The sequence below is a fragment of the Pseudophryne corroboree genome, chromosome 9 (assembly GCF_028390025.1).
Source record: "Pseudophryne corroboree isolate aPseCor3 chromosome 9, aPseCor3.hap2, whole genome shotgun sequence".
Classification (NCBI taxonomy): Eukaryota; Metazoa; Chordata; class Amphibia; order Anura; family Myobatrachidae; genus Pseudophryne; species Pseudophryne corroboree.
Window position 1 is genome coordinate 75,035,517 of NC_086452.1, and position 22,681 is coordinate 75,058,197.

At 46.2% G+C, this 22,681-nt stretch overlaps 1 protein-coding gene across 4 annotated transcripts in view; it reads right to left on the reverse strand.

Moving 5' to 3' along the window:
- The window catches only part of LOC134957545 (vitamin D3 hydroxylase-associated protein-like), a 171,116-nt gene extending 151,035 nt beyond the window's left edge, over positions 1–20,081 (reverse strand). For all 4 annotated transcript variants that reach the window (XM_063939523.1, XM_063939522.1, XM_063939521.1 and 1 more), the window contains exons 1-4: positions 20,010–20,081; positions 17,619–17,840; positions 15,727–15,840; positions 647–790 (exon numbers count right to left, since the gene is read on the reverse strand). In XM_063939523.1, coding sequence (XP_063795593.1) covers positions 647–790; positions 15,727–15,840; positions 17,619–17,840; positions 20,010–20,054 — 525 coding nt within the window. In that variant the 5' untranslated portion in view covers positions 20,055–20,081. The remainder of the gene's footprint in view (positions 1–646; positions 791–15,726; positions 15,841–17,618; positions 17,841–20,009) is intronic.
- Positions 20,082–22,681: the final 2,600 nt, after the last annotated feature.

Genomic DNA, 22,681 nt, shown 5'->3' on the forward strand with positions numbered 1-22,681 from the left:
CCTCAGAAGCAGTGGAGGCACCATGGTCGGCGACACCTGGTATGGCCATAAAAAGGGGGTGTGACTTCATGTAAAGGGGTGTTGCCATGCAGAAGCCCCTCTGTCATCACTAAAGGGGGTGCAACTATGCAGGGAATGACCCCGATTATCTCACCTCGGGGGAGGGATGGGGTGCGGACTGCAACCAGAGTCTCTTCCAGCACTGTTGGCTCCTTCTCAGTGACAGGCGCTGAGTGCTGCAGGTTAATGTCACTACAGCACCCAGCCCCAGTCACCGCGGAGGAGTCAGTATTTTGGTACCACCCCCAGGAAGGGTGACACCCGGGAGCAGACTCCACCTCCCATGTTACACCACTGCTAAGAAGGACTTATTAACAGTAGCCCTCAATGAACCAGCGCCCAAGCAAGGGAGAACAAAGGATCAGAGTCGCTGCTTATGAGTGGTAGCGCATTGGAAACTAGGGTAATCAGCAGCATGGGAGAAGTCTTGGATGTGGGAGGAGATAACTAAGTAGGAGGTGCATGAAGGCAGGGTGACAGAGGAAGAGCGGAGAGGGCAAGAGGGAACGTGTACTACAATAAGGTTGGAGATGTAGCAACGAGAGGAGTGACACACTGACATTATAAAGAATATAATAATAATTACCTGATAACCGACATGTTCCTTTATAGAGATGGGGACTCCATACAGTGGACCCTTTCCCTCTTTCTCTCTCAGTCCCTTGAGCTGAGCCTCACAGTCCGATAGAAATACGGTCACACAGTTCACATTGCAGTCTACTTCCAGCGCCTATGAGAGAATACTAATCAGATTGTAATGCAATCACTTTACTTTTACACCGCACAAGTACGCTAGATCTCGTGTAAATGGCAGCTTGTGCAGAGAGTTGGGGGCTATTCGCCATCTCAAAAAATATGTTGCGACGGGCATTTTTCCGGAGACCTGCTCAAGCGCTGCAGTCCTGGCACTGTGCCAGAGTCTCTAGTGCTCAGAGCACTAACAGCGCTGCCGGCCACGGGGAGGAGGAGGAGGCCCACACACGGACATCGATGGACACCAGAAAGGCAAGTACAGAATAAATGGGTGCGGTGTGGGCCCCCTCTGAAACCAGGGGCCCAGGTGCACCGCACACACTGCACCCATTATAGATGCGCTACTGCAGCTGACATGCAATAGAAAAGCCTGCTAGTTGCCATTAGGAAAGCACTGCTGTGTCCAGTCTGTGTAGATAGACCAACCATTAGCTCCGATGTTCCTTGTTTTTGTGTTTAGGCTTTGGATGTGTACGCAATTACGAAGGAGTCTGCGATGGCTCCGGTGGGCATCTTTTCATTCATGGGCAGCAGCTTCACTTGCCAACATTAGCAGCTCCGTATCCTAAACAATCAAACATGAATCAGGCCCTGTGGTATTCTCTATTTAACCACTAGAGGGAGTATTTTCCTATGAATATAAAATCAGAAGTGTTGTACATTATATAGAAACTATATTGGTGGATTAGGAGATAATCATGCATTAATACAGTATGTGCCAACTACTGTATTATTACAAATGGTGTGGTTTAATGTACAGTACTGTATATAACTTTATTTTATTACTTTCTGTCATTTTGCACATCGGTTTCATTTTTTAGATTTTACTTAAGAGGGTCTCATGAAAAAGTAACCTAAATGATATGAAATGTGTTTTTTAATTATATTGAAACAGATGACTACATTTTAAAATGATTTGTTTTAGTCCCAAGGGCACTGCATGTCTATATAATTATAAACACACAAGGTTGTTTGTTATTTTATGGCCATATTACAAAAGAACTGTGCCAGACTCAGACGAGGCTCCCATCGATTATGAACCAGAGGAGGCATCTGACAGCTTCCACAACCACCATCTCCTTTCCCATACATAAAATAGTGAAAGATTTTGAGTACAAAAACACTGCATGACTGTTCCTCACCGAAGGGTGCTGGATGCTACTGATATAACAAGACAAGTGCCCGACATAAATAAGACCGCAAGTACACAAACCATCAACCACTCTACAACTTGTACGGAACCAAGGACTATTATCACCAACCGCTCTACTACATTGCCAGATGCCAGGGTATATGGACCGCTTATCTCTAGTTTATACAGGCAGGAGAAGCATACTTGCCTACCCTCCCGGATCCTATGGGAGACACCCAGTTTTTCGGGGTAGTCCCAAGCAGCCCTGTGCGATCCCGGAGGGGGTGGGGCCTAATGATACTGCAATTAGCATATAATTGTATTTTGGCCCCAATGACGCTATTAGTCCTGGCCACCCTCATACAGGCAGTAGCCACCAATGCTGCCCAACATAATGAAACACCCTTAAAAAAAGGATGAGTAGGTAGAGAGGGCCAAAACATAGACATCACCCCCATATGCCTATGATCATCTGCCCAAACTTAACATTTTTAATATAGGGCCTGATTCAGTGTTGCACGCAAATCCAATGGTTTGTGTACAATGCAGATGGTGACGGAGCTGCACGTGTGGGATCAGTACTGCGCATATTACAGTCTCCTTCTGCGAGATTACTCGGAGTGCTTCCTAAGCATGATTGAGGTGACTAAGCAGTGGCAAACGCAGGATTTAGTAAGGGGGGGTGGGGGTTCCACCGTGGTGTGAGTATGCATGTATAATATATTATATATATATATATATATATATATATATATATATATATATATATATATATATATATATATACTTTCAAAAAGGACAATCAGCGGCACTCAGAGACTGCAAAAGCCAGGAATAAAGTGCAAGTGCTTTTAATCCATGTCAGCAAAAAAAGGGTGGTCCAACGTTTCGGGCGCGAACGTCCCTTTGTCAAGGTGAACAAACACAGAGTGGGTGTACATACAATATGGTGTTACCTTTATGGTGTGGGAAACCCGGAGGGCGGGAGTAGCAGCAGTGTCCGGAGGAGCGTGGAGCTTCCGTCCCGGTGTGAGTGACGTGCAGGCGCCTCAGTCACATGGTTCCAGCGCGTCATAGGATTCCAACAGTACCTAGGCAACGAGGCAAGCCGTTGCCATGGTTACCCGGCGCTCTGTGGCTTCCCGTTCGCGGAGGTCCAGTGGCGAGGCTGTGAGGAAACATTGCTTAAATATAATAAGTGAAGCATATGAAACACATAATGGGACATAAATGGCATTATCTGAAGTTCATATATAGTAATGTCCGAAAGGAATATACTAATGTAACAATTGATGCATAATGTTGGTGTCCTTATCTGTGCCACAGGGTCCAATTGCTGCAACAGACTGATGCCTGGCTGGCAAAGGTAGGGGACTGGGGGGTTGCTTCGCCTACAGTATATGTAATGACCGAAAAGAGGTGGTACATTGGACTAATGGAATTCATGTCACGCAGCCAAATGACACAATTAGAAGATGCTCCATTGAATTCTTTCATTGAGACCATTAGGTCGCACTGTATTTAACTTGAACATCCAGCTTGCTTCTCTTTGGAGCAGCGTGCCTGACCTGTCGCCTCCTCGCAAGCTACTAGGAATGTGATCGATGATTTGGAAGCGGAGATTAAGGGAGTGTTGTTTTTCAGCGTAGTGTCTAGCCACGGGCTGTTCTGATTTCTTCTGTGTCAATGCGGCCTTGACAGCAGACCTGTGTAGAGCAAAGCATTCTCTGGCATTCCGTATGGTTTTACCTACGTACTGGTATTTACATGGACAGGTTATGAGGTAAATGATGTGGGTAGTTGTGCAATTAAGCACATGCCGTATCTTAAATGATGATCTGCCAGAGGAGCTGGAGGTAAAGGTGGATCCTGGATTCATGTATTTACATGTTGTTTCACAGCCTAGGCATTTGTAGCATCCGGCTGTCTTAGTCAAAAAATTGGTGACCGGTGTCTGATCAAAGCCTGTGATGTCAGTGCGGACAACGTAATTTTTAATGCTCTTACCCCTTGTATGGCATACCATGGGTCATTTGTTCCGTAATGTGCTAAGATTGCCGTCCGTCGTTATGATAGGCCATAGTGCGTTGAGTGCTCGTGGAACGACTGGGCTGGAGGTGTTGTAGCGAGAGACAAACGGCACGATCTGCTGGTCACTCTTGATTTTCTGTTTGAGGAGATCCTTTCTGTTCATGGTGGCCACTAGTTGCTCCTGTTGCTGGAGGGATCCACTCTCATATCCTCTGCTCAGAAATCGCTTGGTTACCTCGGTTAATGCGCCTTTGAGTTGGTCAGGGTCGCTGGTAATTCTTGCTGCCCTAATGTATTGCGACTTGGGTAGGCCTTTTTTGAGGGCTGTTGGGTGGTGGCTATTGTGGCGTAGCAGGGTATTTTTGTCAGTGGGCTTGTGGTATACTTCGGTGAATCTCGCATTGTCCTTGATGATGACGTTCACGTCCAGATAGTTCAGCTTACTTGAGTCACATTGTGCTGTAACTTTAATGGGTGAATCTCTGTTGTTAATGCTGGCGATTAGAGCATCAAATGTGGCCTTGCCTCCGGTCCATAATAGAAAGACGTCATCTATATATCTGGAATAAAATGCAATATGTTGAGTGAACTCATCGTTATTGAAGAACATGGCGCGTTCTTCCAGAAACATATAGACGTTTGCGAAGGACGGGAAACGTTGCTTCCCATAGAACACCCACTGACCTGCCGGTAGAATTTCCCATCGAATAGGAAATAGTTGCGGGTTAGCGTTAGTTCTAATAGTTGCAGGAATAGCTTATGATCCAGACTGGACATCTGTATCTGGGTAAGAAAAGCTTGCATTGCTTTTAAGCCTTGATTGTGCGGTATGCTTGTGTAAAGACTACAGATGTCCACTGTACAGATGATAGTACCCGCCGGTACATTATCGATGGAGTTGAGTTGATTAAGGAAGCTGGTAGTATCCTTCGTGTACTTGGGATGTTGACTGATTAAGGGCTGTAAAATGCTGTCCAGAAATATAGAGATGGGCTGGAAAAGTGCATTGTGCGCAGAAATGATAGGTCTGCCAGGTGGACTGTCCATACTCTTGTGGATTTTGGGTACCAGAAACAGTAGCGGTACTGTGGGAAAATCCTGTTTAAGAGAACTGCATAACTTGGTAGAAATTAGACCTGTAGTACAGGCTGCTTCCAATATGCTGTCTACTTCCGCCTTGTACTGTTTGGAAGGGTCACCTGCCAGTGCTTCGTATACCATATCGTCTGCCAATTGACGGTATGCCTCTGTCCTGTAGTCAGTTAGATTCATTATAACTATGCCGCCCCCCTTATCGGCGGGGCGGATAATGATGTCTTTGTAGGACCCCAAGTTCTTAAGGGCTTGAAACTCAGAGCGTGACAGGTTATGGTGTACGTCGTGTTTGGCTGCTGTATACTTGGTGATGGACTGGTCCAACAGTCTGGTGAACGTTTTTATAGACGGATTGGATGAAGTGGGGTCGAATTTGGACTTCCGTGCAGAGTTGATGAATGCCTGGTGCACTTCTGGACTAGCTGTAGGAGGGTGATCATGAAAGAATTCTTGTAAGCGAAGCTTGCGGGCAAATTTATTTAATTCGATTTGCCAGGTAAACTCGTCAAAATGGCTGGTTGGGACAAAGGATAAACCATAGTTGAGCACCTTAATTTCTAAATCATTGAGACGGCGGTTGGAGAGATTGTAGATTACAGTTTCTTCCTTGAGGCTGTGTTTCTGGAGCCTCGAGTTCTGTTGGCCCCTGCGGGTGGGCGTCCTTTTGTTTTTGAGCCTGCCCCTCCGGCAGGCATAGCCCCTAAAGGGGGGTCATTGGCTTCAGTTGGGCCCTCTGAGTCTGCCAGCATGAAGTCACTGTCACTGTTAGACGTGAGGTTGTCTCTGGATCTCTCTTCTCTGCGATTGCGCCAGGTGTGTTTAGAGTGATAATTGTACGGTTTATGGTTACCAGGTTCGCCGCCAGAGAGCCACCGATAGACGCGGTTAGTTTCGTAGTCATCTTGGACTATGTGTAGTTTGGTCCGCTTAAACTTGATGAGCTCTTTTTTATGGTTGTCACATATTGTATGGATTTTTTGTATGATGGTCTGGTTTTCTTCTTTGGCAAGTAGCATATGATGTTCATGCTCCACGGCCTTAATCTTGTCCTGTGTAATCTTTAATTCTTTCCCTGCTTCCTTGACGACTAGTAACATCAAGTCCATACTGCATTTGTTTAAAATGCCGATCCACCGGTTGCAGAAATCTGTGTTGAACCGGCCTATGGTGGGGACATTACGGATGCGGAAGCCTCTGGGGATCATCTTGTCCCGATGATAATTGGACAGAGATATGCCGTGCATGAGAAAATCTAGTTCTCTTTTTTTCAGTTTGACAAGTTGATGATAGATGTCGTCCATATTGAGCTGTTTGTCTGCTTCGGCGAGATCTTCTGTGAATAGCAAGTGGTCCGCATCAGCGTCGGTGAAACTGTAGAGGTTAGCCTGGGTGGCCGTGTTTTCTGTATGCAGCGACATGGTAATGGAAAAGTGTGGCACTTACTATGATAAGAACGGTGCAAAGTGCATGTGTGCCAAGAATGGCCTCTGGTGTTCCAAGTTTAGTATAAAGTGCATTGACTTGTTACATTAGTATATTCCTTTCGGACATTACTATATATGAACTTCAGATAATGCCATTTATGTCCCATTATGTGTTTCATATGCTTCACTTATTATATTTAAGCAATGTTTCCTCACAGCCTCGCCACTGGACCTCCGCGAACGGGAAGCCACAGAGCGCCGGGTAACCATGGCAACAGCTTGCCTCGTTGCCTAGGTACTGTTGGAATCCTATGACGCGCTGGAACCATGTGACTGAGGCGCCTGCACGTCACTCACACCGGGACGGAAGCTCCACGCTCCTCCGGACACTGCTGCTACTCCCGCCCTCCGGGTCTCCCACACCATAAAGGTAACACCATATTGTATGTACACCCACTCTGTGTTTGTTCACCTTGACAAAGGGACGTTCGCGCCCGAAACGTTGGACCACCCTTTTTTTGCCGACATGGATTAAAAGCACTTGCACTTTATTCCTGGCTTTTGCAGTCTGAGTGCCGCTGATCGTCCTTTTTGAAAGCGTCTGCATGCATCTTCCAGATGGCACCGGAGCACCATTGAATGCATAGGGAGAGTGCCGATCCGAATATACAACATATTGCCAGGAAACAGGTGCCCTGCACAGGCACAGTGTTCCGTTTGGGATAAGGCACCCCAGCTTTTGCTCATTTCATCTGCCATTTACAAACCCCCTTTGTGGAGGAACAGACCCGTTGGAGTCACCCACAGCACGCACAAGTCACCTTCTGCACTCACAGTCGATGCACTTTATACTAAACTTGGAACACCAGAGGCCATTCTTGGCACACATGCACTTTGCACCGTTCTTAGCATAGTAAGTGCCACACTTTTCCATTACCATGTCGCTGCATACAGAAAACACGGCCACCCAGGCTAACCTCTACAGTTTCACCGACGCTGATGCGGACCACTTGCTATTCACAGAAGATCTCACCGAAGCAGACGAACAGCTCAATATGGACGACATCTATCATCAACTTGTCAAACTGAAAAAAAGAGAACTAGATTTTCTCATGCACGGCATATCTCTGTCCAATTATCATCGGGACAAGATGATCCCCAGAGGCTTCCGCATCCGTAATGTCCCCACCATAGGCCGGTTCAACACAGATTTCTGCAACCGGTGGATCGGCATTTTAAACAAATGCAGTATGGACTTGATGTTACTAGTCGTCGAGGAAGCCGGGAAAGAATTAAAGATTACACAGGACAAGATTAAGGCCGTGGAGCATAAACATCATATGCTACTTGCCAAAGAAGAAAACCAGACCATCATAGAAAAAATCCATACAATATGTGACAACCATAAAAAAGAGCTCATCAAGTTTAAGCGGACCAAACTACACATAGTCCACGATGACTACAAAACTAACCGCGTCTATCGGTGGCTCTCTGGCGGCGAACCTGGTAACCATAAACCGTACAATTATCGCTCTAAACACACCTGGCGCAATCGCAGAGAAGAGAGATCCAGAGACAACCTCACGTCTAACAGTGACAGTGACTTCATGCTGGCAGACTCATAGGGCCCAACTGAAGCCAATGACCCCCCTTTAGGGGCTATGCCTGCCGGAGGGGCAGGTTTAAAAACAAAAGGACGCCCACCCGCAGGGGCCAACAGAACTCGAGGCTCCAGAAACACAGCCTCAAGGAAGAAACTAATCTACAATCTCTCCAACCGCCATCTCAATGATTTAGAAATTAAAGTGCTCAACTACGGTTTATCCTTTGTCCCAACCAGCCATTTTGACGAGTTTACCTGGCAAATCGAATTAAATAAATTTGCCCGCAAGCTTCGCTTACAAGAATTCTTTCATGATCACCCTCCTACAGCTAGTCCAGAAGTGCACCAGGCATTCATCAACTCTGCACGGAAGTCCAAATTCGACCCTACTTCATCCAATCCGTCTATAAAAATGTTCACCAGACTGTTGGACCAGTCCATCACCAAGTATACAGCAGCCAAACACGACGTACACCATAACCTGTCACGCTCTGAGTTTCAAGCCCTTAAGAACTTGGGGTCCTACAAAGACATCATTATCCGCCCCGCTGATAAGGGGGGCGGCATAGTTATAATGAATCTAACAGACTACAGGACAGAGGCATACCGTCAATTGGCAGACGATATGGTATACGAAGCACTGGCAGGTGACCCTTCCAAACAGTACAAGGCGGAAGTAGACAGCATATTGGAAGCAGCCTGTACTACAGGTCTAATTTCTACCAAGTTATGCAGTCAGTGGTGCAAGTAGAAAAAATGTCTTACGGGTACGCAAAAAAATGGGTGTGGCCAAATGCCACATGGGGCGTGGCCAATGAAAATGGGGGCGTGATACACATATGGGGGAGGGGCAGATACACGTATGACCCCAATAGTGTCAGATACACGTTGCCCCACAGTGCTAGATATACATTGCCCCACAGTGCCAGATACATATAACCCCACAGTGCCAGATACACAAATGTCCCCAGAGTGCCAGATACACAAATGTCCCCAGAGTGCCAGATACACAAATGTCCCCAGAGTGCCAGATACACATTGCCTCACAGTGCCAGATACACAAATGTCCCCACAGTGCCAGATACACAAATGTCCCCACAGTGCCAGATACAGAAATGCCCCCAGAGTGCCATACATTGCCTCACAGTGTCAGATACACATTGCCCCACAGTGCTAGATACACAAATGCCCCCACTGTGTCAGATATACATTGCCCCCCGTGCCAGATACAGAAATGCCCCTACAGTGCCAGATATGCCCCCAGTGCCAGATATCCTCCAGTGCCAGGTTTACATGCCCCCCTGTGCCAGATATCCCCCAGTGCCAGGTATATATGCCCCCCTGTGCCAGATATGCCCCCAGTGCCAGGTATACATGCCCCCCCAGTGCCTGATATCCCCCAGTGCCAGGTATAACATGCCCCCCTGTGCTAGATATGCCCCCAGTGCCAGATATCCCCCAGTGCCAGGTATACATGCCCCCCCAGTGCCAGATATCCCCCAGTGCCAGGTATACATGCCCCCCTGTGCCAGATATCCCCCAGTGCCAGATATGCCGCCAGTGCCAGGTATACATGCCCCCCTGTGCCAGATATCCCCCAGTGCCAGGTATATATGCCCCCCTGTGCCAGATATGCCCCCAGTGCCAGGTATATATGCCCCCCTGTGCCAGGTATACATGCCCCCCTGTGCCAGATATCCCCCAGGGCCAGGTATATATACCCCCCCTGTGCCAGATATGCCCCCAGTGCCAGGTATAACATGCCCCCCCAGTGCCAGATATCCCCCAGTGCCAGGTATAACATGCCCCCCCAGTGCCAGATATCCCCCAGTGCCAGGTATATATGCCCCCCTGTGCCAGATATGCCCCCAGTGCCAGGTATACATGCCCCCCCAGTGCCAGGTATAACATGCCCCCCTCCCCTACTCACCGCTGCCGTCGCTGTCCTCCTGTCTGTCATGTGAGGGAAGGAGAGTGCAGCCTGCGCCTCTCGTTCCCCTCAGTCCCCGGCGGGTGTCTCAGTTTAATTCAGCGCCGATCCGTGAGCCAATCAGAGCTCGCGGGTGCGAGCTCTGATTGGCTCACGGATCGGCGCTGAAGTAAACAAACACCCACCGGAGACTGAGGGGAACGAGAGGCGCAGGCTGCACTCTCCTTCCCTCACATCAGCGGCGGTGCGGCGTGGGGGAGGGAGGGAAGGAAGAGGAGCGGCGGCCCGTCGGTGTGGGTACGGCGTACCCACGGCTAAATTCTTACGGGTACACCGTACCCACCCACTTGCACCACTGTATGCAGTTCTCTTAAACAGGATTTTCCCACAGTACCGCTACTGTTTCTGGTACCCAAAATCCACAAGAGTATGGACAGTCCACCTGGCAGACCTATCATTTCTGCGCACAATGCACTTTTCCAGCCATCTCTATATTTCTGGACAGCATTTTACAGCCCTTAATCAGTCAACATCCCAAGTACACGAAGGATACTACCAGCTTCCTTAATCAACTCAACTCCATCGATAATGTACCGGCGGGTACTATCATCTGTACAGTGGACATCTGTAGTCTTTACACAAGCATACCGCACAATCAAGGCTTAAAAGCAATGCAAGCTTTTCTTACCCAGACACAGATGTCCAGTCTGGATCATAAGCTATTCCTGCAACTATTAGAACTAACGCTAACCCGCAACTATTTCCTATTCGATGGGAAATTCTACCGGCAGGTCAGTGGGTGCTCTATGGGAAGCAACGTGTCCCCGTCCTTCGCAAACGTCTATATGTTTCTGGAAGAACGCGCCATGTTCTTCAATAACGATGAGTTCACTCAACATATTGCATTTTATTCCAGATATATAGAGGACGTCTTTCTATTATGGACCGGAGGCAAGGCCACATTTGATGCTCTAATCGCCAGCATTAACAGAGATTCACCCATTAAAGTTACAGCACAATGTGACTCAAGTAAGCTGAACTATCTGGACGTGAACGTCATCATCAAGGACAATGCGATATTCACAGAAGTATGCTACAAGCCCACTGACAAAAATACCCTGCTACGCCATAATAGCCACCACCCAGCAGCCCTCAAAAAAGGCCTACCCAAGTCGCAATACATTAGGGCAGCAAGAATTACCAGCGACCCTGACCAACTCAAAGGCGCATTAACCGAGGTAACCAAGCGATTTCTGAGCAGAGGATATGAGAGTGGATCCCTCCAGCAACAGGAGCAACTAGTGGCCACCATGAACAGAAAGGATCTCCTCAAACAGAAAATCAAGAGTGACCAGCAGATCGTGCAGTTTGTCTCTCGCTACAACACCTCCAGCCCAGTCGTTCCACGAGCACTCAACGCACTATGGCCTATCATAACGACGGACGGCAATCTTAGCACATTACGGAACAAACGACCCATGGTATGCCATACAAGGGGTAAGAGCATTAAAAATTACGTTATCCGCACTGACATCACAGGCTTTGATCAGACACCGGTCACCAATTTTTTGACTAAGACAGCCGGATGCTACAAATGCCTAGGCCAGTGGTTCCCAAACTTTTTTAAATCACGGTGCCCTAGAGTATCAGAATTTTTATCACGGCACCCCTAGGCCAAAAGTTTCTTATTGGGAAATTTATAAAAAATATGAAATTAAGTAAATTATGTTTATATGTCATACTTAGGTTCAGTTATGTGGTGAGGGACAAGATTTGCTTCTGTTTGTACACATATTTTATGATTGGCAGCCACAAGTAGTAGTTTTGCCTATTACATGGATAATAAATATTTTGAATTGGTCCTAGACCACCAACCCAAGGCACCCCTGCAAGTGTCCCGCGGCACCCCAGGGTGCCACGGCACACAGTTTGGGAACCACTGGCCTAGGCTGTGAAACAACATGTAAATACATGAATCCAGGATCCACCTTTACCTCCAGCTCCTCTGGCAGATCATCATTTAAGATACGGCATGTGCTTAATTGCACAACTACCCACATCATTTACCTCATAACCTGTCCATGTAAATACCAGTACGTAGGTAAAACCATACGGAATGCCAGAGAACGCTTTGCTCTACACAGGTCTGCTGTCAAGGCCGCATTGACACAGAAGAAATCAGAACAGCCCGTGGCTAGACACTACGCTGAAAAACAACACTCCCTTAATGATCTCCGCTTCCAAATCATCGATCACATTCCTAGTAGCTTGCGAGGAGGCGACAGGGCAGGCACGCTGCTCCAAAGAGAAGCAAGCTGGATGTTCAAGTTAAACACAGTGCGACCTAATGGTCTCAATGAAAGAATTCAATGGAGCATCTTCTAATTGTGTCATTTGGCTGCGTGACATGAATTCCATTAGTCCAATGTACCACCTCTTTTCAGTCATTACATATACTCTAGGCGAAGCAACCCCCCAGTCCCCTACCTTTGCCAGCCAGGCATCAGTCTGTTGCAGCAATTGGACCCTGTGGCACAAATAAGGACACCAACATTATGCATCAATTGTTACATTAGTATATTCCTTTCGGACATTACTATATATGAACTTCAGATAATGCCATTTATGTCCCATTATGTGTTTCATATGCTTCACTTATTATATTTAAGCAATGTTTCCTCACAGCCTCGCCACTGGACCTCCGCGAACGGGAAGCCACAGAGCGCCGGGTAACCATGGCAACAGCTTGCCTCGTTGCCTAGGTACTGTTGGAATCCTATGACGCGCTGGAACCATGTGACTGAGGCGCCTGCACGTCACTCACACCGGGACGGAAGCTCCACGCTCCTCCGGACACTGCTGCTACTCCCGCCCTCCGGGTCTCCCACACCATAAAGGTAACACCATATTGTATGTACACCCACTCTGTTTGTTCACCTTGACAAAGGGACGTTCGCGCCCCGAAACGTTGGACCACCCTTTTTTTGCTGACATGGATTAAAAGCACTTGCACTTTATTCCTGGCTTTTGCAGTCTGAGTGCCGCTGATTGTCCTTTTTGAAAGAGTCTGCATGCATCTTCCAGATGGCACCGGAGCACCATTGAATGCATAGGGAGAGTGCCGATCCGAATATACAAAATAAATTATATATATATATATATATATTATATATATATACATACATACACACACATACATACATACATACATACACACACAAGCACACACATACAAATTTCATATACAGTATACATACTGTATATGTTATACATACCACCAGGGGCATAGGAGGCGTGGGCAAACCAGCGGCACTGTGTGAGGACGGATGAAGCTGCTGTGGCTGTGCAGCCAGCAGCTCCCCCCAGACATTCTCTACTGCAGCAGGTACGTGGTCGCATTCACGATCGCAGCTTTTACCGAGATGGAGACACTGCAGTCTCAGTCTCAAAAATAAAAAACTTATCAGGGGGGTTTTCCAGGTACTCGGAAAAGTCTTGTCCTTCACAGTGGGGCATTATCTTCATGAAGATGTTCCCGGGAAGATGGCACCCAGAAGGAGGAAGGAACAGTTTGCCGGCACAATATAAGTATACTCTGGGTGCAGGGTGTGCGGGGCAGGGCCCCCTGGTTCCAGGGCATCACATACCATGCACGCATTATAAATATGCATAAGTTCCCCAGAACAACCTGTCAGCTACTGATCCCATATATCCCTCTCTCTGGGTGGGGTGTATCAAGCATTGCATTTTGTGTGTTATGTAAGTCCGCCATATCCGAGCTCCAGAATGTTTCGCATTCCGGAGCATGTTGCATAGGAGAAAAGCTGCCAAACCTCCAAAAACAGCATTTTCTGACATTTTGACATAGTTTTACCTATGATGCATCCTGCCCTTTATGAGCTGATGGGTTGTTGACTACATCTGGACCATGCATTTCCCAGCTTTATCCAGTAACCAACACACCTGAGACCATAACATTTTGTAAAACGGTCAATATTTATAGTTACATCTTTCCAACCAGTGGACAATTCAAATTGGATACATAACATAGGGGGTAATTCCAAGTTGATTGCAGCAGGAATTTTGTTAGCAGTTGGGAAAAACCATGTGCACTGCAGGGGGGGGGGCAGATTTAACATGTGCAGAGAGTTAGATTTGGGTGTGGTGTGTTCAATCTGCAATCTAAATTGCAGTGTAAAAATAAAGCAGCCAGTATTTACCCTGCACAGAAACAAAGTAACCCACCCAAATCTTACTCTCTCTACACGTTATATCTGCCTCCCCTGCAGTGCACATGGTTTTGCCCAATTGCTAACAAAATTCCTGCTGCGATCAACTCAGAATTACCCCCATAGTGTGAAGATACCAGGTTCCAAATTACTGAGGCACGGTGGTAGATGAAAAACCCAACAGTGGTTTATTGAACAGAATGGGTTATAAACAGTTCAGCACACTTCTGTAATCCAATTCCACACGAGAATTCCCACAACAAACTCCTGACAGAACATTACTTCTTAGTCAAGGAGCATAGAATCTCTCCTCAGCTCTCTGGGAAGATCTATTTAAACCCCCAAAAGCTTCATATTGCAGGGGTGTGTTTGATTTTTTTTGTATTAGGATCTTACAGCATTGGAATACAATACATATTCTAATCAAGGTGATTACATCAGCCAGAGAGCCACACTGTCTGGTCAGCTCACTGTTGGACAATAGGGAGTAAACAAAAAGGGACAATGGTACCTTATATGACTCACCCTTTGAGTGCCCACTGTGGTGTTAGTAAACAATAGGAAACTAGGTCTAACCTGAACACATTACCTAAAGTGTAACAGATAACACAATTGCATATATTAACAATATTAAGGTTGATTTAAATACAATATTGTGTGAGCAACAACGGACATGTTATGGAGAATGAACAAATAGACGAATTGAATGTATAGGGATATGGGGATAAAAAGTACATATTTGACACAGGAAATGAGGTATAGCTATATTAATTGTCACAGACCTCATTTTCTCACATTCCTCTCCCACTTTTTAGACCCAATGCCCTGGCAAGTTGGGCGGGCCTGCCTATTTTGTCAGGCCCGGGCCCCACAATTTCCGATGGCAGCCCTGTGTGTGTTTTACACACATACATGAGTGTAGCTATCAGTGGTGGATTTTACCAATGTCTCCCCGTCTACCCCCCCCCCCCCCCCCCCCCCCCCCCCCCCCCCCATCCCCCTCAGTGAAATCCGGCACTGAGTGAGGTCAGCTGAGCTAATTGCAGTTTGTGTAACTGCACTGGCTCAGTGGCTTTCACTGTGACTGGCTGGGGCTTCCTATTGGAAGTTCTACCAACCAGTCACCTGCAGGACGGGCAGTCCCATTGGAAGGTGTTTTAGTCCCTCCAGGACTGCTACCAGACTGGGCTAAGATTAGCAGAGAACTGGCTTCTAATGGGAAGCCACTCCCTGCCTGATCATCAAGCCCAATCCGGCTTCTATGAGCTGCAGCAAATGCAGTCCATGGAGGCTGGGGGTCTGCGCATGCAAGCAGCAGCTTGTGCACATGCGCAGGTCCTGGCACCTGCCAGATCCATTGCGCAGGCACCAGGAGCTGGCTCTGTCCTCTTCCTCTCCGGCATGGGCAGCAGCAGTCCCCCTGCCCAAAAAAGGTAGAAGCCCCCACTGGTCTATACCTAATTTCTAACCTTCTTAGCGTAGGAGTACAGGACAGTCTCTGGAGAAAGGGATCCGTTCTGCAGCTTCTCTGTCAGCTCCTGGAATGTCAGGCTCAGGATCGCACCGCTGTCCACTCCAGGGTTCTGAAATAAGGATAGATTCTTAGAACAGTGATAGACAAAAGTAAAACAGGTAACATCTATGTGGTCAATTCAGTAAGCAGTGATGTTTTCGCCCCTGTGAGTAAGTGCAGCTATATGCTGCACTTATGGTACCACTGGAATAATGGAATTTTGTTTGCAGCCCCATAGCAGTGGCCAGTCCTGGGTGAGATTGGGCTGCAAGTTCTGCTGCTGTTGGTAGTATTTATATGCCGTTGCACCTGCAACTCGCCCTATTGCCTCTAATTGAATTGACCCAGTAGATATTTGTGTATGACAACCCCACAATCTTGGCAGGAGACCTACATTTTAGGCTGTGTACACACTAGTACGATGTGCGCCCCATGCGATATTGTAAATAAATTTCCCTACATACGATATTGGGCATACACAAAATAAAATAGGATAAGATGAAATGATATCTAAGGGGCTGGAGTTGTTTTTAAGGGAGCACAAAGCAGAAGAAGGAGGAGGGTCCAGGCTGACGTCAACGCCCTAAAATCGTATGGTTGTATGTACACACTACAAAAAAGCTCATGATGTTGCACCATCAAGACTGCATGCAGGTCAGATGTTGGATGTTAAATGTGACCCGCAGGGCCGCGCATCATATGATAAATCGTGTGTACACACTATGCGATATTGTATGCAATATCTCATAGTGTGTATGCAGTTTAAGACTGACCCATTGGGGATATTAGGGGGATGCTGGGTGTACCACTTTACCCATGGACATGTATTCATTTTTGTAATTTTCTACAGGTGCACATTAACATTAATTAATATATTACTCTTGGGTCAGCGTGTGTGGGAAACGATTTTATTTGTACGGCTTCCAGTAATCTGATCCGTAGAATATATTCATGGGACTCTCATGTTCTCACCTTTAGGGCAGGATGTACCAAGGCTGCAGACTATGGGGTCTATTCATGAAGCAGCGAAGAGTGTAGAAGTGAGCCAGTGGAGAAGTTGCTCATGGCAACCAATCAGTGTTGCTGTAACATTTATAGGGCGGTATTCAATTCTTTTCACCCCTTCCATACCTGTTCTGTTTCTGCTGACGGGCATGGTATAATCATTTAAGCTCACTACCTCCGGGGATAGTGAGGGCGCCCAAGCCTTTTACGCAGCTAAACCCGATTACTACGGGTGCAATATGCGCAATAACGGGTATCACTTTAGAAAGGAGATTGGGCATGATATATCATTTGAATACCACCCATAAAGTGTATTCTATAAAATTATTAGTAGCAGCTGGCTCACTTCTCCACACTTTTCACTGCTCCATGAATGGTCCCCAATATTCCACTAAACATCACAATGATACTAATTACAGTAAATATATACTAACGTATGCAGTTGGAATTGTAAAGGACAGCTCTTCCGAAAATAGCTGCTCTTTTTGAAGCTGGGACTTTGGTGTTTCGTCACCGGGTGGCTGGAGGGGATACTGGGAGGGATCCGGTTCGATCTCTCCCAGGAAGAAGCCTATAGGCTTATATTGGGTATGCTGGGATGGTCTCCCAAGAAGATTGTGAAAAGAAGCCTATAGAAGTTAGCGTTACCATCCGCATTGGAAACCCGGGGTCCCAAGGTTAGTACATATGAAAATGCATTTTCCTTTTATACAGCCTTCCCTTACTATGTAAAAGGTTGAAATTTGTAAGGGAGATTTTCCCAACAAGAGAAGATTTGGGGATTGTGGACATGCAACCAATTAGGTTTGTGTGTATAATAATGTTATATAGGCAATACGATACCAGTTTGTGAAACTTCTCAACCGCCTGCTTCATTGATTGCACACTGGTCTCTCTCCTCTTCCTCTCCTTCTCCATTTTCCTGTGGATACATTCCCTTTTTCTCCACCTCAGCCCATAGATTGATGCAACCAGTAGACATCCCAAAGTTGCGAAGAGCTTACACTCCAGCAAGTGCTCCGAGAGGATCCGAGTCAGCTTATCCATCATCGTGTTCGTACAGTACTGTATATGGGCAGAGAATGAACTGCTGGTTTTTATGCTGCACAAGTTTGGCCACATTCCAGTTCAGACTTTCTGTACAAGTTTCTTAAAGGTAGAGCAGGGAATGAAATGGGAGAGCCAACACACTCGTAACTATAGGAATGGGTTAATATTTATATTGGGATAATCTCTTTAAAGTACCCCAGAGGCTAATAACAGCTTCTGTTCCAAATGCATAATGAATAACCATTATATAAATACAATAAATAATGACACGAGACATAAGTAAATTGATCACCTTTCATTATTTAAATAAAATAGTATGGTGGCAGAAGAAAGAACGTCCAGATAATCAGATGATCAGCTTGATTTAAGGTAAATGCCCTTTGAACAACGGGCCTAATTCAGACCAGATCGCAGCGGCAAATTTGTTCTCTAATGGGCAACACCATGTGCACTGCAGGTGGGGCAGATATAACATGTGCAGAGAGTTAGATTTGGGTGGGTTATATTGTTTCTGTGCAGGGTAGATTCTGGCTGCTTTATTTTTACACTGCAGTTTAGATTTCAGTTTCAACACACCCCACCCAAATCTAACTCTCTCTGCACATGTTCTGCCCCCCTGCAGTGCACATGGTTTTGCCCATTAGAGAACAAATTTGCTGTTGTCATCAGGTCTGAATTAGGTCCAACATCTGCATGGGCCAATTGCCCTAACAATTACGGCAGAGAAGGGAGAGGTCTCAGACTTCCAAAACTGCAGCATATACAAACAAAGCCCACCTGGCTCGGTGGAGCTGCTAATCCCAGTAATGCAAAATAAGCCTACCCAGTGCAGTGAAGGGGTGCGCACCTCACCAGTGCAGAAACATAGCTACTGGACTGCCGTTCATTCCTGCCAAGCAAGAACCAAACCCTAAAACAGATACTGCAAGCACTGACTGATGGGCAATTTTAAATCAGTATAGGGGAACACACAACCCACCACACCCCCAAACTGAGATCTTCCCAAGTATTGCATTTCTGAGGGTGAAGAAAGAAGGAAGGGTCAGCTATCCAATGACCAGAAAGATGACTGCTATGGGGTGTATTCAATTAAAGTCTGGTTTCCCGACTTGTTGGATTAACGGGAGTTTAAGGTCGAATCCAGATTCGACCTATTCAATCATACTCCTGTTTATCCGACAAGTCAGAAAATCCGACTTGTCGGATTCGCGGCCAAATCCGTCAGGATTTAGCCCCGTTTCCAACAATGTCAAACCGATTAAAAAAAAAAAAAAAAAAGTCGGATTGGCATTGTCGGGAACAGCCAAATCCTGTCGAATTTGGCAGCTAATTGGATACTGCATTGTCGGATCCTTGAAATAGCAGCTGAACAAACATAACAGCACAACAATACATAAACCATCAGAATTACTGACCTTTGTTGTAAATGACATAAACTCCAGAGGGGCTTTCTGCCTAAATATTACTCCAGCCACCATATATTAAGCAAGAGACTTAAGGTGTGTACACACGGCAAGATCCTTGCTATGCCCGATTTTGTTGACTATGCGATTTCCCCGAGAGCCCAGATAATCAAAATCTGTACTTGAGATTTTGTCTATGTACGATTTTGACTACGTGTCAATTTTGACTATACTTTATACTAGATAGTACACTAGATAGTCAAGACTGACTTGCCTGCACAGTCTATCTAGCCTTACAATACCAACCCCACAGGAGTGCACGTCGGGATCGAATCTGTATCGCAAGCTGCCTAATACCTTGAGACAGTGTCGGACTGGGGCATGAAGAGCCCACCGGGGGGATGCAGAGATATGGGCCCATACTTAGGGGTGTGGCCAGCCTCCACAGATGCTTGAAATACACAATAGTTTAGTGCAGTGTAATGCAACATATCTACCATGTATAAAAAAAAAAAGTGCACAGTCTGGAACCTGATCCCTAGGAGAAATAGTGGGCCCTCAGGCAGTGGGGCCTACCGGTGGTTTCCCTGGTACCCCTGTGGTCCAGTCCGACCCTGCCTTGAGCTATGCACTAACTTTCCTTAAGATTTTTACTATATAGTCAAAATCTTACAGATTTATCTCACCGTGTGTACACACAGAGATAACTCATCATCAGTTTGGATCTAACAGGATTCCTAATGACTAATTGCCTGTTGCAGGTCAGCTATCATTACCATACCTCACAACATGACACTTTCCAGGAGGCACAAAATGCTCTGCTCATGGGCTTCCTCTTAATACACAGTATGATTGCCATCACCTGTGGTCAAACACATTTCTTATCAATTTACCTGTTCAAAACATGTGATGGCAATCACACATTGAAGCTGGTCATACACTATATCACAGGTTCTCAAACTCGGTCCTCAGGACCCCACACAGTGCATGTTTTGCAGGTAACTCAGCAGGTGCACAGGTGTATTAATTACTCACTGACACATTGTAAAACGTCCACAGGTGGAGCTAATTATTTAACTTGCGATTCTGTGAGGAGTCCTGCAAAACATGCACCGTGTGGGGTCCTGAGGACCGAGTTTGAGAACCTGTGCACTATATAATTATCTGTCAGATAATATGCCAGATCTGACTGGTTGGAATGAAAATCTGGTACTATATGAGAGCAAATGATAATTGCCCATATGCTCCCAAACACTGAAAACTGGTTGTTTAGACAAAACTGGTCAAATCACAGATACTGTATAACCAATTTTGTCTGAGCAACAGTTTTTGTCTGTTTTCAAGTCATTTGCTCTAATCCATAACCAGATTTTCATCCCAACCAGCCAGATCTGGCAGATTATCCAACGAGAGCTATTCTTTGCGGTGTGTGGACTTCCGCGTTTGAGACCCTTGGAGTCTGTCTGCATACCTCCCAACATGACCCTCTCCAGGAGGGACACAAAGCTCTGCTTCTGGACTTTCCTCTTAATTTATGATTGTCTGCACCTTTGTTGAACAGGTTAATAGATAAGAAAGGTGTTTCAGCACAGGTGATGGCAATCATAAATATGAGGGAAGTCCAGGAGCAGAGCATTCTGTCCCTCCTGGAGAGGGTCATGTTGGGAGGTATGTGTCTGCGCATGCATCTTGTGACGCACGCGCTGGAGGGTTCTGATTGGATCCCACTCAGGGGGAGAGGAGCCCATAGGCTTCTATTGGGTGATGCCATCTGAAGATGGCATTACACATTGGGTACAAGTTCCAGAATGCATTGCATTTCAGAGCTTGGTGCTTATAAGGTAAGTTGCCAAACTTCCGAAAATTGTATTTTCAGAGGATTGGCTGCATTTTTTGTGTTCCTGCATCCCACCCTTTGCCTGAACTATCTATAGAGAGAGAGAGAGTATTTGTTGAAATGTGTGTGTACTATTGGCGATGGTGGCAGAGTAATGGCGGGTACACACTATGATTGTGAAATGCCAGCAATGCACGACTATATCGTTGAACGATATAGTGTTCAACAAAATAGCGCATACACACTGAACGTTATCGTTCAACGATAACGATCAGTGACGTCACCCCCGGAATTCCCAAACATGCAGCTCAGCCCGACATTGATGTGTTGAGCTGCATGTCAGCTCAATATTGGTGATCGCTGAACGGCGTGTGGGAGCTCGCATCGTTCATCGGTCACCAACAGTGTCGGACTGGGGCATGTAGGGCCCACCGGGGAAATGCAGTAGCAGGGGCCCATATTAGGGGTGTGGCCAGTCTGCAGAGGGGGTGTTGCCTGCCACCTCATTGGTTTGACTAACCATTAGAGAGTGCAAAGTCTGGGCCCCTTCATAACTATATACAGTAAATTAAGCTGCTGCATGCATGATAATGTATCAGACTAATAACAGATTAATAACAGCAATGCACTATAGAAAATACACCATAGTCCAGTATAAGGTAACATATGTATAATGTATAATTCAAGTGCACAGTCTGGAACCTGATCCTTAGAGCAGGAGGTGGGGCCCCAGGCATTGGGGCCCACCGGTGGACCCCTGTGGGCCAGTTCAAGCTTGGTCACCAATAATACCCCCATACACGCTGGACAGTATAAGACTAAAAATAAACGTTAACGACATTTATGTCCGTATTGTTTATTTTTTAGGCTGAAATCGCCCAGCGTATACCCCCCTTAATGGTACAAACCAGGGGATGCCCTGAAGTCCATGAACAGTCCAGTACTTACACTTGCAAATGTACATGCTTATAATCAACCTGCTACGTGCAAGATAGTTTGAAGAGGAAAGATTTTGAAGCTGTTTCACACGCCTCTCCCTATGGCCCTGCTAGAGCTTTTTGTGTCTCTAGAGGTTAAAGAGATTGAAAAGTTAATTTATCAGCTCTTAAGTTTCTTGGATGATACACATGTGATGTTATCATAAAAATCAGAGGAGTGTCTTAACACAGACCTGTAATTTGGAATAGGCAGGGAAGCGTAATTGGAAATTACATGGAAGGATAGGTAAATCAAGTTTGGCTAGCACTGACAGGTTTGTAAGACAACCTGAGGGCAGTATGTTAGTTCCTGCATAGGAGAGGAACGTGGAAGAAATAGGAAAGGATATCAGTATCCCAGTTAGTGCCGCTAAAATAAATCAGGCATTCCCAACCTTGGGCCTCACTAGTAATACAGGTTTCAGTACTATCCAGGCTTCAGCACAGATGGTTAAATCAAAATAACTGAGGTACTAATTAAGTCACCTGTGCTCAAGCATGGCTAAGGGGCCTAATTCAGACCTGATCGCTGTTATGCAAAATTGCAAGGCGGACAATTATTGAACGACTGCGCATGTGTACGCACCTGAGTGGGTGTCCCTATGAGGAATTATTTATTTTAGTGTGGACATCAGTCCT